At 44.0% G+C, this 14,398-nt stretch overlaps 1 protein-coding gene across 2 annotated transcripts in view; it reads right to left on the reverse strand.

Annotated features, from left to right (window-relative positions):
• Nucleotides 1-8,158, reverse strand: part of NETO1 (neuropilin and tolloid like 1) — a 98,773-nt gene extending 90,615 nt beyond the window's left edge. For both annotated transcript variants that reach the window (XR_014170583.1, XM_081919337.1), the window contains exon 1: nt 6,187-8,158. Coding sequence is in view for 1 of the 2 variants with exons in the window: in XM_081919337.1 (XP_081775463.1) it covers nt 6,187-6,214 (28 nt within the window). In the remaining variant the exon portion in view is untranslated. The remainder of the gene's footprint in view (nt 1-6,186) is intronic.
• Between the last annotated feature and the right edge of the window lie 6,240 nt (nt 8,159-14,398).

A 14,398-nucleotide genomic window follows, 5' to 3' on the forward strand; every position in this document is an offset into this window, starting at 1 on the left:
CGCACACACATTTCCCCTTACTTTTTAGGAGGAAAAAGGTGAGTCTTATAGAGCAAAATATACGGTAGTCACTACTAGATGGTGACACCCCTGTAACAAGCAATTCTGTCCCAAAGAAATGGCTTGGGTAGGATGGTGGATTGCATTCCTGCCTTTTTTCCTATGAGTGCTCACTCCTTTCTTTCAGTCTTTCCTCCCCACAGCCTTTTCACTCCCATCCCGACTCAAAATTCAGTTAAAGCTAAAAAGCGCATTTCAGACTCTTTTCATGTTGCCCTGTGTTATGTATAGCATCTGTATGTTGACATGTATATTCTTGGGAAAGTATTAACCTGACGTCTACTTTTAACAATGTTTTAAATTGCACATTAATGATGTTTTGATTTTAATGTACATTTTTAGCTGTTGTGTTTTGCTTGTGAGAAATCCAGAGAACTCCCGCTTGGGGAGGTGATGTAAACACAATCAATAAATCAACTCTGTTTACCTTGGAGTAAACTCCATTGAATGTAACAGGACTTATTTCAGAGTAAATATGGTTAGGATTACACCCTAAGGCAGCCACCAAAACCCATAGAATTGACTTGTTCATGCTGCAACCTGCCCATGACCAACTTTTCTGGGTTGAACCAATTCATTATTCTCCTCTTACATATTCTATCCTCACAAACCTGAGACATAGGCTGACAGTGAATAGCCAAAGTTCACCCAGGGAGCTTCACTGATGAGGAATGACTTTAACCCTGGTCTCCTGCACCCTTACTCCATTTAAAAGCCCTCCATAATCTGGAAAGAAGGCAAAGAAGTGGAAAAAATGGAGTAAGGGGGAACCTTTTTCCATAATGCTGAAAATTTAGAAAGGACCTTGTTAACAGTCCTATGTGGCACCTTTAAGACTAACCTGAGGATTCAGTCCTATCTGGTAGGCATCCCTATAGAATTTAGTGCTGCTGACTTCTGAGTAGTGTGTGGTTATTGTGACATTAACCCACACTAGAAATTGTGACAGCAGGAACCCCTTCTAAAACCAGTGTTAAACACTTTTCAGTTTAGTTAGGTATTAAGGACTTAAACAACTGCAATCCTTTTGTGTCTACACCTTTGCAAGGTAGGAGGATGGGAAGAAAACCAGAACAACTTGTCTCTGCCCATGTGTCCTCCTTTGTCTCACTCATGTGACCATATTGGCCCCACCTACATGACCTCTTTGGCCACAGCATGCTCCACCAGGTTCAGTAGCTAACTCTACTACTGCTCAGTTCTCAACAAGTTTGTTGTGTTGCGTCTGGTGTTTTGTAAGTGCTGTTGGAACTATTTTGGTAGCTTGCCTTGTACCTCGGCTAATAAGCAAGAGATCATTGGTGGAGTGTGCCAGTAATATAACTGACTAGACTAAAACATGGACCACAGGAATTCAGTTGTTTTCTGTTAATTAAATATTGTTAGAAGCCTGCTTAACTTGCGGTATTGTGAGCTTAGACGTGTGAATAAGGCCAAGCTGGTTTCCAGCCAGTCCTCAAAGCATGCCTCCAGCAGAAATCCTGTTTAGTGGGGTTTGTACTGGCAGAGCACTTTGGGACCAGAAGCTGACTCAGCAGAGAAAATACTTTGAGATAATGAGGACTTAATAAGAAGGAAGAGCATAACCACCATTTCTGTAAGCCGCAGCATCTGCTGCTGTTACTCCATACTTAAGAATACATTCAGTTTACTGAATATCATTTGCATGAGCAATTTGCAAATGATACTTGGAAGTTTTTGTTTCTTATATAAATCCTGCATGATTGTCAACACACTTTTCCTTCAGAGATGGATTGCTGCAATGCATGAGGCTCAGTAAGCCTTCAGAGCTGTTACCATTTGAAACATGAGCACAATGAAGTTACCCATTTACTCATGTGTATTTTATGTGCAAAGAAATAAGAAATTGATTCTGTGCTTATTGAAGGCACTACACAGTATGTCTTTTCTAGATAAGGCTTCACATATTTGTGAATCAGTGCAGCTGCAATTTGAGGGCTTGAAAAATTGGTCACTCTATGGTGCATTTAGCACATTTAGTTCTCCACAACCCCTATTACAAGCAAGGTGGTAATCATGTGATGGCGTAGTTAATTGTTGTTATATTTGATGAACAAAGACTAGGAGATGTACTTGTTTCTTCAAGGTCATCCAACAAGCAAATTTAACAAAGCCTCCATCAGTCAGGCCATATCAATTCTACTGCCTCCAAGCTAGTGGACATTTGGATAAAATGAGAAGAAACTACTGAAGATGCACATTAACCTGAGCACTCATTCATCCTTTGTGGGTACCAAGAAGCATGTCTAGCTTAATTGTACCTGCCCTGCTCATACAGACACACTAGTTTCTAGAGTCTTGATGTGCTGAGTCTTGATGGAGCACCTTTCCATCCTTTCTTCCATCTCTGCACTGTTCTAGTCAAGATGCATGTGTGCCCATACACTTCTAGAGCCCAAAACCTTTATCTTAAGATACACATATCTTAGACCAGAGAAACTATATTTCACATTTGTCACATGGATGCCACTAACAATGATGGCTTCAGTCTTAAGATAAATTAACTTACTGAACATCACAGAAAGAAAGTTTTTCATTGCCTCTTTTCCCCTGCAGCCACCTGCAATCCACCCCCATAAAAAACCCCTCTCTGCAGGGTTGGAGGCCCTTTCTGAATAATATTGGGGCATCAGATATGTTAGCAGCTCAAAATGTAGTCACACCTCATTTTACGCAGTGTGGGGTTGTCCTACGGGTTCCAATTTAAAAGCAGTACTGTGATTTTCATAACGATTCAGCAGAAACAAGAGAGCTTATATATATTCTCTGTCTGTCTGTCTGTCTCTCACACACATACACAGATGAATATGTCCATCCCTGCCCCCCTCCCTGCTCCCCTCCCCCCAAAAACACTTAGATGAATAGTGTTTGGCAGAGGAATGCTCAGCCTGGAAAAGTCTCACACAGGAGTTGAAACCTTATACATAGTTTCAAGACAACATTTGGAGATGTCACACTGAAGAAACAGTCAGTGCACTGGCTACAAGAAGGAGACCTGAACTCAGGCCTCTGTTCATTCACAAAGCTCACTTGGTGATCTTGGACCTGAGTTCCTTGGAGGCAGGGCAGGATAAAAAAAATGTAATTAATAAATATTAACAACTTGGCAGTTTCACATACCTCGTCCTACCAACTTCAGACTATGCCTTGAAACTGCATCCTAAATGGCTGCAGAGGTGAGAAGGATGTCAGGGGACTATGTAGCCAATAAGTGCCCATGACGTCACTCCGAATTGCAGTGGTCCTGCTAGATGGCGAAGACTGTGTTCATTTAGTAGCTATATAGATAGATAGTTTGACTTTTGATATAATGTGCGACATCCTTGAAAGAGAAGCACTGCCTTCAGGTGGCATAGCTGGATTCCATGCCACAAAGGTTAGTTAGCACTCTAGGATAACCTAGCAGCAAGGCCAATTCATAACTCTGTAAGACATGGGCAAAACTCTTCATTTAGCCGATGTGTAATTTCAAGCACATATCTTTTGCTGCCTTGGAACCCCAAAACACTTTTTAGAAATTCTGTGGCATAGGAATTGCTTCATGGCATTTTAGAAATGCAGAGACCGGGACTCATAAAACTTATGTGACCTGCTGGAGGCCACAGAACAAGGGGAGGGGTAAAATAGGGACTATATTCCAGTTGCATTGTTCTAATAGTTGAAAACATTTGTTCCAGCATGCCTGACATAACTCCAAAGAGGTCAGAATGGAATGCATATGCCAAGTTACTCAAAAGGTTTTACATGATTTCTAATAATATAGGAAAATGAAGGCATAATTCTTAGCAGTGTGCAAAACATTTTCATTTCTCTAAGCAACACTTTTTGGTCATGTACAGCCAGTGATGTTTCAAAAATTCCAGAAAAGTAAGGAACAGCGCTGTTCTTGGAAGAAGATATTTTGAAGAATGTATTGTGAATTGGTGGCTTTAAAGTCAATGTTAACAGAGAGAGTGCGTGCAATGCCATATAATACAAATGCATTATGTCCTGTGCCCTCTCATGCATGCTTAACACCATTCATTAACATGAATTGGGATGGATACTCCAATTCTAATTGCAGTTAGTCACCAATCATTTTAATACACTTCCACATAAAATACCAATGACTGAGTCCTGAGTTTAACTACATCAGATGTTGTGGCCTTGCACCCTGATCCAAAAACTCATGAACTTGGTCATTAAGTCTGCATGGAATCACAACCTCAGTTAGTTCTGGAAATCAGCTCCTGAAAATTATAAAACTGAAGGCTATCATACAGTTATTTCCACCTACATCTGAAAAATGGGCATAATGGTGCTTTACTGTTGCAGGCACAATAGAAGGAACACTCACATCCTATTAAATTTAATGGCAGAATTTTCTTTGATTCTAATCAAATGGAGCTAGATAGCACAACCCCATTTGCACATTAAAAAGTACTGTAGATGTTATGCATTCCTATTAGCTACTAGGCAACTGAACGCTAACAACTTGGCTGTGGTTATACATAACTGATTTTTTTAAATTAATTCCATTCACATGATTAGAAATGTACTAATACAAAATCTATCTTCCCTTCTTTTGATTACCTTTTCTATGGCCTCCATCAAAAAGGCAAGCTGTGCAGCAAATGGGGAAAGGGACAGTCTGCTATCTTGACACAGAAGTCCCATTCATTGAGCTTTAAAAGAGGTAAAACAAGAGTTGTTCTCATTGGGTCATCCTTGTCACTATTTCCCCACATTCCACACCACTCAGGAAGCTTAGATTTTGTGTGTGCAGTTTGTGTAGACTCCAAGTGCCTTCCTGCTCATTATTTAGATACAACTTAAGTCAATTTAAGACACGAACAGGGCAAATAAACAGAAGACAAAGGAAAGTTCCCTGGCCATTACTAATGTTCCAAACTATTTTGATACTTCACAAAGAAAACAGGTATCAGAGGCATTTTACACAATGTTTGTGGGCACACTCACATAAGATCAAATTGGCTTAAATCCTAGTAGTTGGTCTCAATTGCGTGCCCTCTGTATGTCAATACGTGCATGCCCTCCACTTTTGTACTATTCTCTCTTTTTAAAAAAGCCAAGACTGTCCACTATTAATGAATTGTGTGTGTGTGTGTGTGTGGAACCACTCATCTCCCTTCCATTACTGTAACTTTTGCTTAACTGCAATGTGCTTAACACAATGCGCACACAATAACAACTTTTTTTAAAAAAAATTAAAAATCCAGTTAGTGAAATAAGTCCAAGAAAGATTGCTGCTCCAAAACTGGGTGAATCAACAATCACCAACTTGATTCCAAATACTTGGATTTCATCCTTCCGTGATGATGATGACTACAACAACTACTGTCCGAATTCAGTACTGGCACTAATCCCTAGTAATTACAGTAATCAATGAGTTTATACTTCGGATTAATGCTGATGTCCTAGAACTGGCACAGAAGATGGATGTGTCATTTTGGTTTGGTCAAAATCGCAGCATCAAACCTGAAATGGGGCTGAAGAGTTAGAAAATGTAGAGGGCTCTAGACCCATTTACATGGAAGTAAGCTCCACTGATTTCAATGAGACTTATTTCCAAGTTAATGATTTAGGACTGCAGCCAGACTGGTAAACGTCTAATCTCTGCCCCTACACAATTACGTGGTTAAGTCCCATCGATTCCAGTGCTGCTGACTTCTACCGTAAGGGAGCTTACCGCGGCCTGAAACCTCAATAGCTCAAGGAGGGGTGGGGGCAGGTAAAGAGAGTTTTGCAGGGCATCCTTCTTTCTCTCTCTCTCCCCCCCCCCTCTTTCTTTTACGCATGACTTTGAAAGCTACAAGCTCTAGGATTGGAACCTCCTGAACTCCATCCTAGTCAAAACAAACAAATCTTCAGTAGCTACATTTTTAAAATTTATTTATATTTTTTTAATGTGGGGGGGGGGGAGCGGAGGAGGAAAAGGAGGGGAGTATTTACACCTACGCCATTAAGCTTTCCGCACCTGATTCCTCTACTAGTTGGGTTACACACAATGCTCTCTGCCCAAGAAGGTGGTGGCGGCGACCAATGTGGGCAGCGGGCAGCACAGGGCACGGTTGGCCCCGAGGGATCCGGCGGAGATCTACTTACTGTGAAACAAGCTGCGCCCATGGATCATGTCTGTTCCTTACACAAGGGGCTTCGATCTCCACTAATTCCATTTAGAGACGAGAGGGCTTCCTGCGGTGGGAAGAGGAGGGAGACCCGAGCAGCAGCCTGAAGCCCACGCGCGCTTCGCGCTGAACCCAAGTGGATCAGCGCCCCCGTCTCTCCAGCTCTTTCTCTCCTTTCCCCTCTCACCGTCGTCTGGCGATGATCAGCCCCCCATCTCCATCCCCTGGCTCCGGAGCGGCCAGCATCGGATCCTAGCAGCAGCAGCAGGAGGAGCAGCAGCAACCACCACCACAGGGAGTCTGCATAACTGGCCGAGAAGGGCAAGGCGGGGATGGGAGAGCAAGAGCCCTCGACGCACAAGCTCCACTTCCAGAGATCGCAGTCCACCACCGGCAGGAGCCACTAGGCTCGAGAAAGTGAAGGCTGGGGGGGGGGGAGGGTTCGTCTCCTCTCCTCCTTTCCAGGCTCCCCCCCTTTAATCACCAGTTTCATACAACACCAAAAGCAGCCCCAAGTATTTCCTGGAGAATTTCGAGGCCAACCTTTCCCGGCCCTGGAGCTTCTTTTGATGCATCGAAGGGGGGGTGAGCGATGGGTCCGTCATCAGTTCCTCGATCTCGCTTCTCGGACGGGCAAGGTGGTGGGAGAGACACCCAAAGAGGGGAGAGGCTAGAGTTGAGGGGAAGGCAGCAAAAGGGGGTAGAGGGTGGAGGGGGGTGGAGGAAGAAAGAGTCACCCAAGGAGGGGCTTAAGGATCTCTGCGCGCCATTCAGTTACAGCCGAAGTCTTTCCAAACCGGCCAAGTCCATTTTGCCTCCCTTGCGACGCAGGATCAAGCCGGAGCGGAGGGTTGGAAGAAGCCCATCGCTCAGCAGCAGGGCAGGAAGAGAGGAGGAAGGAAAGGAAAGCCGGTCCGGGGGAGGGGGGTGTCCTCTTCAACAGTCCAGGACAATAATCTGGGTGTGTGTTTTCTCCCCCTAGAGATCCTTCTAAGTGGCGAGGGGCGAAGTGAAGCCAGGAGAGTCGCGGAGATTAAAAAGAAAAAAAAGAGGCCGCCTCCTCTCTGGTCGCCCTTTAACTTGTGCCTTGCTCTTCACCACCACCACCACCACCGCCTCCTGCTGCTTCCCCCTTTGCCAATTTAGACCAGGAATCTTCCTGCGAGCCGCAGTCCCTCCATTTGCAAGCGCGCAGGATGCTGTCCGGGGGTGAGGATGGCTGGGGGATGTGTGGGCGGGTGGAAGCTGCAATAAAAGTTTCGCTGTGGATCCTCTGGCGGCTGATCGCACGCTTGCCTCTTCCCCTCACTCCAGAGATAGGCGAGGATGGGGGGGGAGGGGTCCTCTCTCCTACCCGCTTAGGTAGGCGCCTTTCTCCTCCGCCGCCGCCTCTTCCCCATCAAGGCAGCACCATCCCAAAGACGGCGAGCGCGCTCCGGCAGCAGTAGCAGGAGGAGATGCTGGTCAAGGGTGAGAAAGGAGGCGGCGGGGGAAAGGGGGCATCTAGAGAGCTAGTGCGGGAGCTGGAAGGGGACAGAGATACCCTTCCCCCCCCCCGCAGGGCCCAACTTCCTTCTTTCTGGCTCCTGCCAGCGGCTCCCACAGCTGCTGCCAAGGGCAAAGTCCGCAGTACCAGCTTCTATCACACACAAGGATTTCCCAGCCGGCAGACGCCGCCGCCGCCGCTGCTTCCTTCTCGATCTCCCTCTCCCACTGGCAAAGGCATCCACCCAGGAAGAAGAGGGAGGCGGGAGAAGAGAGAGGTGACTGAAAATAAAATCGTTTGATAGTTAAGGAGCAGAAGGGAGGGGGAACCATGCACCCCCTTTCGACCTCCTCCTCCTCCTCCGGCTGCTGCAGCTCCTCCTCCTCCAACACCTGCTGCTTCCAAAGCTGATGCAGAGAAGGGGAAGAGTCTCTCTTCTGTTCTAGATGCCACTAAGAGAGGATGGGGGACGACCTGCAAAGCAAGCCCTGTTTGGGCGTGGGGGGGGGGCGGATGGACTTGAGGCAAACAAACCAGGGGGCCTTTCCAAGCCCTCTTTCCCCTCCCGTAAATGCTTCCGACTGCACTTCTGGTTGCAAAGGGCTCCGCGGCTCTTGCAGCCTAAATCTTCCTGCTGAAGTAGTAAGCCCTGCGGATTTCTATGGGCGCTTATGCCCAAGTAGGGGGGGGGGTGTTTCAGCCGAAATCGGGCAGCTTGCTTTGGAAGAGGACTTGATGCCAAGAAAGACCCGGGTTCAGATGACTGCTTTTTCTTTTTCTTTTAATTTAAACTGGTTCCCAACTGGTGACAGTTTCCCAAAAACACATGGATTTCTTGCAAGCGACTTTTCTGAGCAAAAAGAACGCATGTCTGCTACTCCAAGAAGCCCAAGGAGTGGTGTGTTGTCCCTCGAGAACGGAAAGGAGGTTCTCAGCTGGGAGAAAGACAGTCGGCTGCAAAATATAGAGATCCTTTCCCTTGTGCCAATGAAAAGACGTCAACTTGGACAGTCACATCTCATGCATGCTTTGACCCAAAGTCAGACTCCAAAGCCCGATCCATAATAACCAGTTGCCTTGAAAGAAGACGTGACAGCGGTCCCATCTTATAGACACGTATATTCAGAAGCCCCTGTTATATGCATGCTAGGATTGCACCGTGCAGGTGCACTCGGAAATAAGTTCCACTGGGTTCAATTATGGGGTTACTTCCACTCAAAGGTAGCAGCCAAAATCGGATGTCACTTCCGTTAGACAGTTGTATATACATAAAGAAGTCGAGAAGTGTTAAAAAAAATAATAATGGTGCTCACTCCAGAGTACATTGAGATCCGGCTAGCTTTTGTTTTCCCCCATACACGTTCCAAGTACCAGGTGGACTCATCCCATATGTAGCCATGAGCCATACACTTACAAGCCGCAGAGATTTAAGGATCCACGCCGTCAGCAATAAAGTTCCTGGTACATGAGGACTGTGAAGTCATCTTGGCAGATACAGTAGTATCATTTCCCCTTCCTTTTCCTTCCTGAATTAGAGGTCTCAAGCCGGCTCTGCAGCAAATGTCTCCTTCCACGATACTTTATTTTCTTTTTTTGATCGCGTTCAGCTTGCCTCCTGTGGTTTGCCGTATTAATCTTATAGCTATCAATTAAACCAGGAGTAAAAGAGTTGCCTTAATCTTTCGCCCCCCACCCCCAAATTTAGGGTATGCCTGAGTGACAGTTCACTCATTCCGGAAGATCAACTGTCTCCCCCCACAGTTGTGCAGCGTCTCTCTCTCCTCCCCACCCGCTTCAGCAGCCCCCGCAAAAGACACAAGCAACAACACGGATCAAGCAGAGGAGCCAGAAGGCTCAGGTTGTAGCAAACGCTGTGGAGCGGGGAGGGAGAGGGATTGACAACACCTTCTGCAGGCCAATGCAGACAACCTATGGCTAAGTTTCAAGTTATAGTTTGCTTACAAAAGATTACAGTTTTTTCTTTTTTAAAAAAGTAGAAAGGAAAACAGCTGAATAGGCTGTTCTGAAGGGAAATGTGCTGCGTTGCCTTTTCTAACAGCAAGAAATCCACACAGCCTCCTCTTGCCAGATGGATGCTGTACATTGAGAAAGGGGAGGGATGTGTAGATGCACAGTGCAGTGTTATCTGGGGTGGCTGGTTGTGTATGACGTGCCATCTGGTGCACCAAAAAAGTAATAGAGGGCTACTGTGTGGTCCAGGAGCTGTAGCATTAGGCCTGGAAGGCAAGGTTTCAAATCCCTGCTCAAGTGGCCTTGAAACAAGTCATTTTCTTTCACTCGACCTCAGTTTTGTGGGATGTGATACATAGGTAGCAGTCAAATACAACATTCCTTGTTTTCCTAGCGTGGACATGAAAGGGGATGTTTGGTCCAGCCAGTCAGAACTTCCTGTTTCCTCCTGGACTGGGACATACTTCCTCTTGCATGTGACTAGACGTGGTTGTGACCTTACCTGCACAGGTAACAAAAGCACAAGGCATGCAGCATCCTCCCTCTCTTTTTGACTTCCTCACTTCATTGGAGTGGCTCTTTTTAGCTAGAGATGCCCTGTTGGCTTTCAGCCAACAAAGAGACTATCTCCATGTGGGATAGTTACAGATAGGTAGCCATGTTGGTCTGCCATAGTCAAAACAAAACAAAAATCCTTCCAGTAGCACCTTAAAGACCAACTAAGTTAGTTCTTGGTATGAGCTTTCGTGTGCATGCACACTTCTTCAGATACACTATGGGATAGACTCACATGTATATCTGGGATACCATATGGGATAGACTCACATGTATATTTCCATATGGGATAGATTCACATGTATATCTGTCACTAAGTCTGTCTTCAGGGATCCAACTGTGAACTGATGATGCTGTGAGTAAACTTATTTTATACACTTTAAAGAAGATTGTGGCATGATGATTCTTTTAAGAGGGAAATAAGGGATCTTACCAGGAATTTATATTGAGAAGCTTAAAAAAGCTTGCAACCAGCTACCCACTGTGTGTTTAAAAGGGGAATGTTAAAACTCTGCTAAATTATGGAACTTGCTAGCGCAAGTTAGGAAGGATATTAATGAACAATATATCCTCTCCTGCCTCCCTAAACATTCCCACAAGTTTCCCATCTGCAAAAGGGAAATTGTGTTCACATGCTCAGTTGATTTCTTTATTAATCTGTAAGGTGTGTTTCCAACTTGCTGAAATGGATGTGAGCATTTCAGGTCGCAAACATACTAGCCCAATCCAGTTCAGTAAATGGTCAAAAGTACTTAAATATGGTTTGATTCTGCCCATTAAGTTCAGCTACATATGGAGATGCCAGCATGCCATAAATCAAAGACCTAATTGATAACTGAGAAACTTCTTTCACATTTAGATCCAATTACAGGGTGATTATAATTACACAAGACCAAGTGTATTATAGTCAACTTCCACACTGCTACATCACCCAATATTCTTCTTAGCACTGTAACTTTCTGTCAACAGATTAAGATTCTTGGATAACTCAGGTAAGAACCATACTGATATTAGTGCTGTTTCCTGTTCTCAATTTCACTTACAGTCACCCTAAAGAATGTTACTGTGGTTACTGTGGAGAACAGAGAGAAGACAATTTCCTGTAGAGAAAATATAAACTTAACAAGAAGTGTCTGCTAGAATAGCAGTCTACCTGGAGCTAGAAAAAATATGAAAAGGGCAGTCAAAATCATCAGGAGGCTGGATCTATGAGAAAAGGTTACAATATTCAGGCCATTTTGTTTACGGAAAAGGTGAATATGTAGAGTTTGGAGAAAGCGAATAAAGCTTTTCTTCTATCATAATATTAGAACCTGGGCTATCCAATGAAACTCAAACATGGGAGAATTAGGATATCAAAAGGATATAGTTCTTTACAGAGTGCATATTTAAAATATAGAATACCACAACTTGGTATGCTTTCAAAAGGGATTTGTTCGATTCTTGGAGGATAATATTACCAATAGCTACTAGTCATGATGGCTATCTACTGCAACCAATATCAGAGGCAATATGCAACACCAGTGGCTAGGGATCATGAGTGCACTCATGTCCTGTTTGTGAGCGTTCAATAGTTGGCCACAGTGAGGACAAAGTGCTGAACTAGGGCTTCGCACATACACCCAATCTAATTTGGGGTCCAGTTCTGGGCTTTGGAGTGACTCTGATGATCCAGGGCCCAAACTAATTTGGGGACTTTGCAGTGTGGTCAGAGAGGAGGAGGAGATGCATGTGGACTATCTGCTCACTTCCTTTTCTTTCCACTGCTCCTGCTTTTGACAGCCCTGGATTCAGGTGGACCCCATTTGACCCAGGGTGATTCAAGGCTTCGTCAATCCAATCCAGCTAATCATAGGCTGACCTGAATTGGTTCAGCTTTTAGCATTCATCTGAATCCAATCCCAAACCCTATGATGAGCCATATAGGTCTTTTGTCTGATCCAGCAGAACTGTTCTTAGCATTTGTAAAAGCAGAGTTGAATAGGTGTAGGATCTATACAATGCATATGTTGAAAGTATAAAATGCATATAGCCTGATCCAGCAGGCCAAAAGCAAAAAATATTTGGATTGCCATTACAAAAAAAGGCTGTAAGCTGGTCAAGAGGAATATCAAAATCAATATACAAAGCAGCATTTCTCATGTTCTACTTGCAAAAATGTCCATACAGTATTGACAAAAATGCAATACTGTATGCAGGTGAATTTGCTTATGACAACTCATTTTACCAGATCATGTGAAGGCAAAAACAAAAAAGATTGCAAAATGCTTAGCAACTTAAAAGTTCTTTGAAAAGCTTGACACTCCCAAATTGAAAGACTTTTTGAGAGAAAACATCAGTGTGCATAACAGGAAAATTGTGGAAATGGACAAGGAGAAGGGATTGAAAGTGTGGAATCCCTAGAAAATGCAATACATTGAACAATGTATTACCATCTTACGGAAAGCAATGCATTCAGAAATGAGGGATTCTGTAAGTAGTGCAAAACAGTATATTAGCATTATCTTTTAATGAAATGTCTCTGGTGGGAGGGGGGGGCACATTTTATAAAATTAACCAGTACAAAAATGAACAATTTCATGGTGAATAAATTTTTGCGAATGCTCAGTGAAATATGTTTTATGAATGCTGTCTCTACCAAATAAATACATATGTGCTTTCTAGCCCTTTAGCTAAAGTGTCCTTAACCAAGTCTCTCTCATCTGAATGCTGCTAAGGTGCCAAAAAAGAGCCGCTGTCCTGCACCTGCTACCATACCAGTCCAATGTATTTAAATAGCCAAACCTTTTTTCTTTGTGTGGGAAGTGATTTCCCCTTCTGTGAAGATAAAACAAGCCATGATTTGTTTTTGTTTTGAAACATAGGCCATCTCAATTATGCTGGAACAATATGAGCATAAGCCAGGCCAGCCATCTTTCCAAAGGAGCAGACCTCTGTCCCTTTTTAAGATCTCTGAGGAAGCTGGAAGTGGCACAGCTGCCACCTCTCCCGTCACAGTTTGACAATGATGGGAAAAACAGCACCTGGCAACATTTAGTGGCTATAATTCCCCCCCCCCCATCGCTGCAATGCTACAAGGACCAAAAATACATTTGTAGGACTGTCTTCTTCAGGGATTAGCTCTGGCCCTTTAATAGTACTTAATAAAATAGTTACATAAGCATTTTTATACAACCAAAATGTAGCTCCACAACTGTAAAACAGACCAAAAGAAATCGCAACTGTGAGAGCCTGAAGGATAGAAGAAACTGAACTTTCATGCTCAGTAATGATGGTTGCACATTGGCCACATTTGTATGAACAAATCTCAGCTTAATAAAATGGGATATAGAAGAGCTTTGCACACCTGCCCACAGCTCCTTTGTTCTTGCTTGTTTGCATGAGCAAACAAGCCAGGAAAATGCAGCTCATTATAGCTTCCTGTTACATCTTGATACCAACAGCAAATTATGGTTAATGGCTGTCAAACTAGCCAGGATCTGGAAGCCAGCTTTCAATCATTGTTTAGTATTGGGGATTGTTGGGAAGCTGTTAACCATAGTTTCCTGGTTTGGCCAGAATGGGAAACTATGGTTAACTGTGGCTCTTGACTTGTTTTTCACAATGTGACAAGTGAACTGTAAGCCATGGGTCTGGGTTTGATACTTGTGTGTATCTCAGCTAATTCAAAATTTGATTGTGTCAATGTGCCCAGTATGTTCTGGGCACGTAGTACGAAGACAAAAGAATAATCTCATGTATACAGAAATGCACAGGGCTGATGTGGGTTCCCACAGCATTTAAGAGCATGGCTCCATTGACAGCTAAAGGCAGCCATGGTTTGTATAAGAATGCCACTATTTTGATTAACCTTTCTCCTGTGCCTTTAACAGTATTATCAGTTATTTTAATTTATTGCATTTCCATCTTCCAAGATGGTCTACATAGATCTCCTCCTTTTATCCACATAACAACAATCTTGTAAGAAAGGTGAGTCTGAGAGACTGAGTGGTCCAAGGTCATCCACTGAGTTTTATGGCTGATAAGGGATATGATCTCTGGACCTAGTCCAATCATTCTGACACACCTCTAATAACCAGGGCTTTTTTCCCCCAGCCAGAGCTCCCATGAGCACTTTTCAGGTGGGCACCATTTCCATTCTAAAAGAACAAGGAAAAGCTTGTGGTGAACTCCAGCA

Source organism: Podarcis melisellensis (genome assembly GCF_964234715.1).
Source record: "Podarcis melisellensis genome assembly, chromosome: 7".
NCBI lineage: Eukaryota > Metazoa > Chordata > Lepidosauria > Squamata > Lacertidae > Podarcis > Podarcis melisellensis.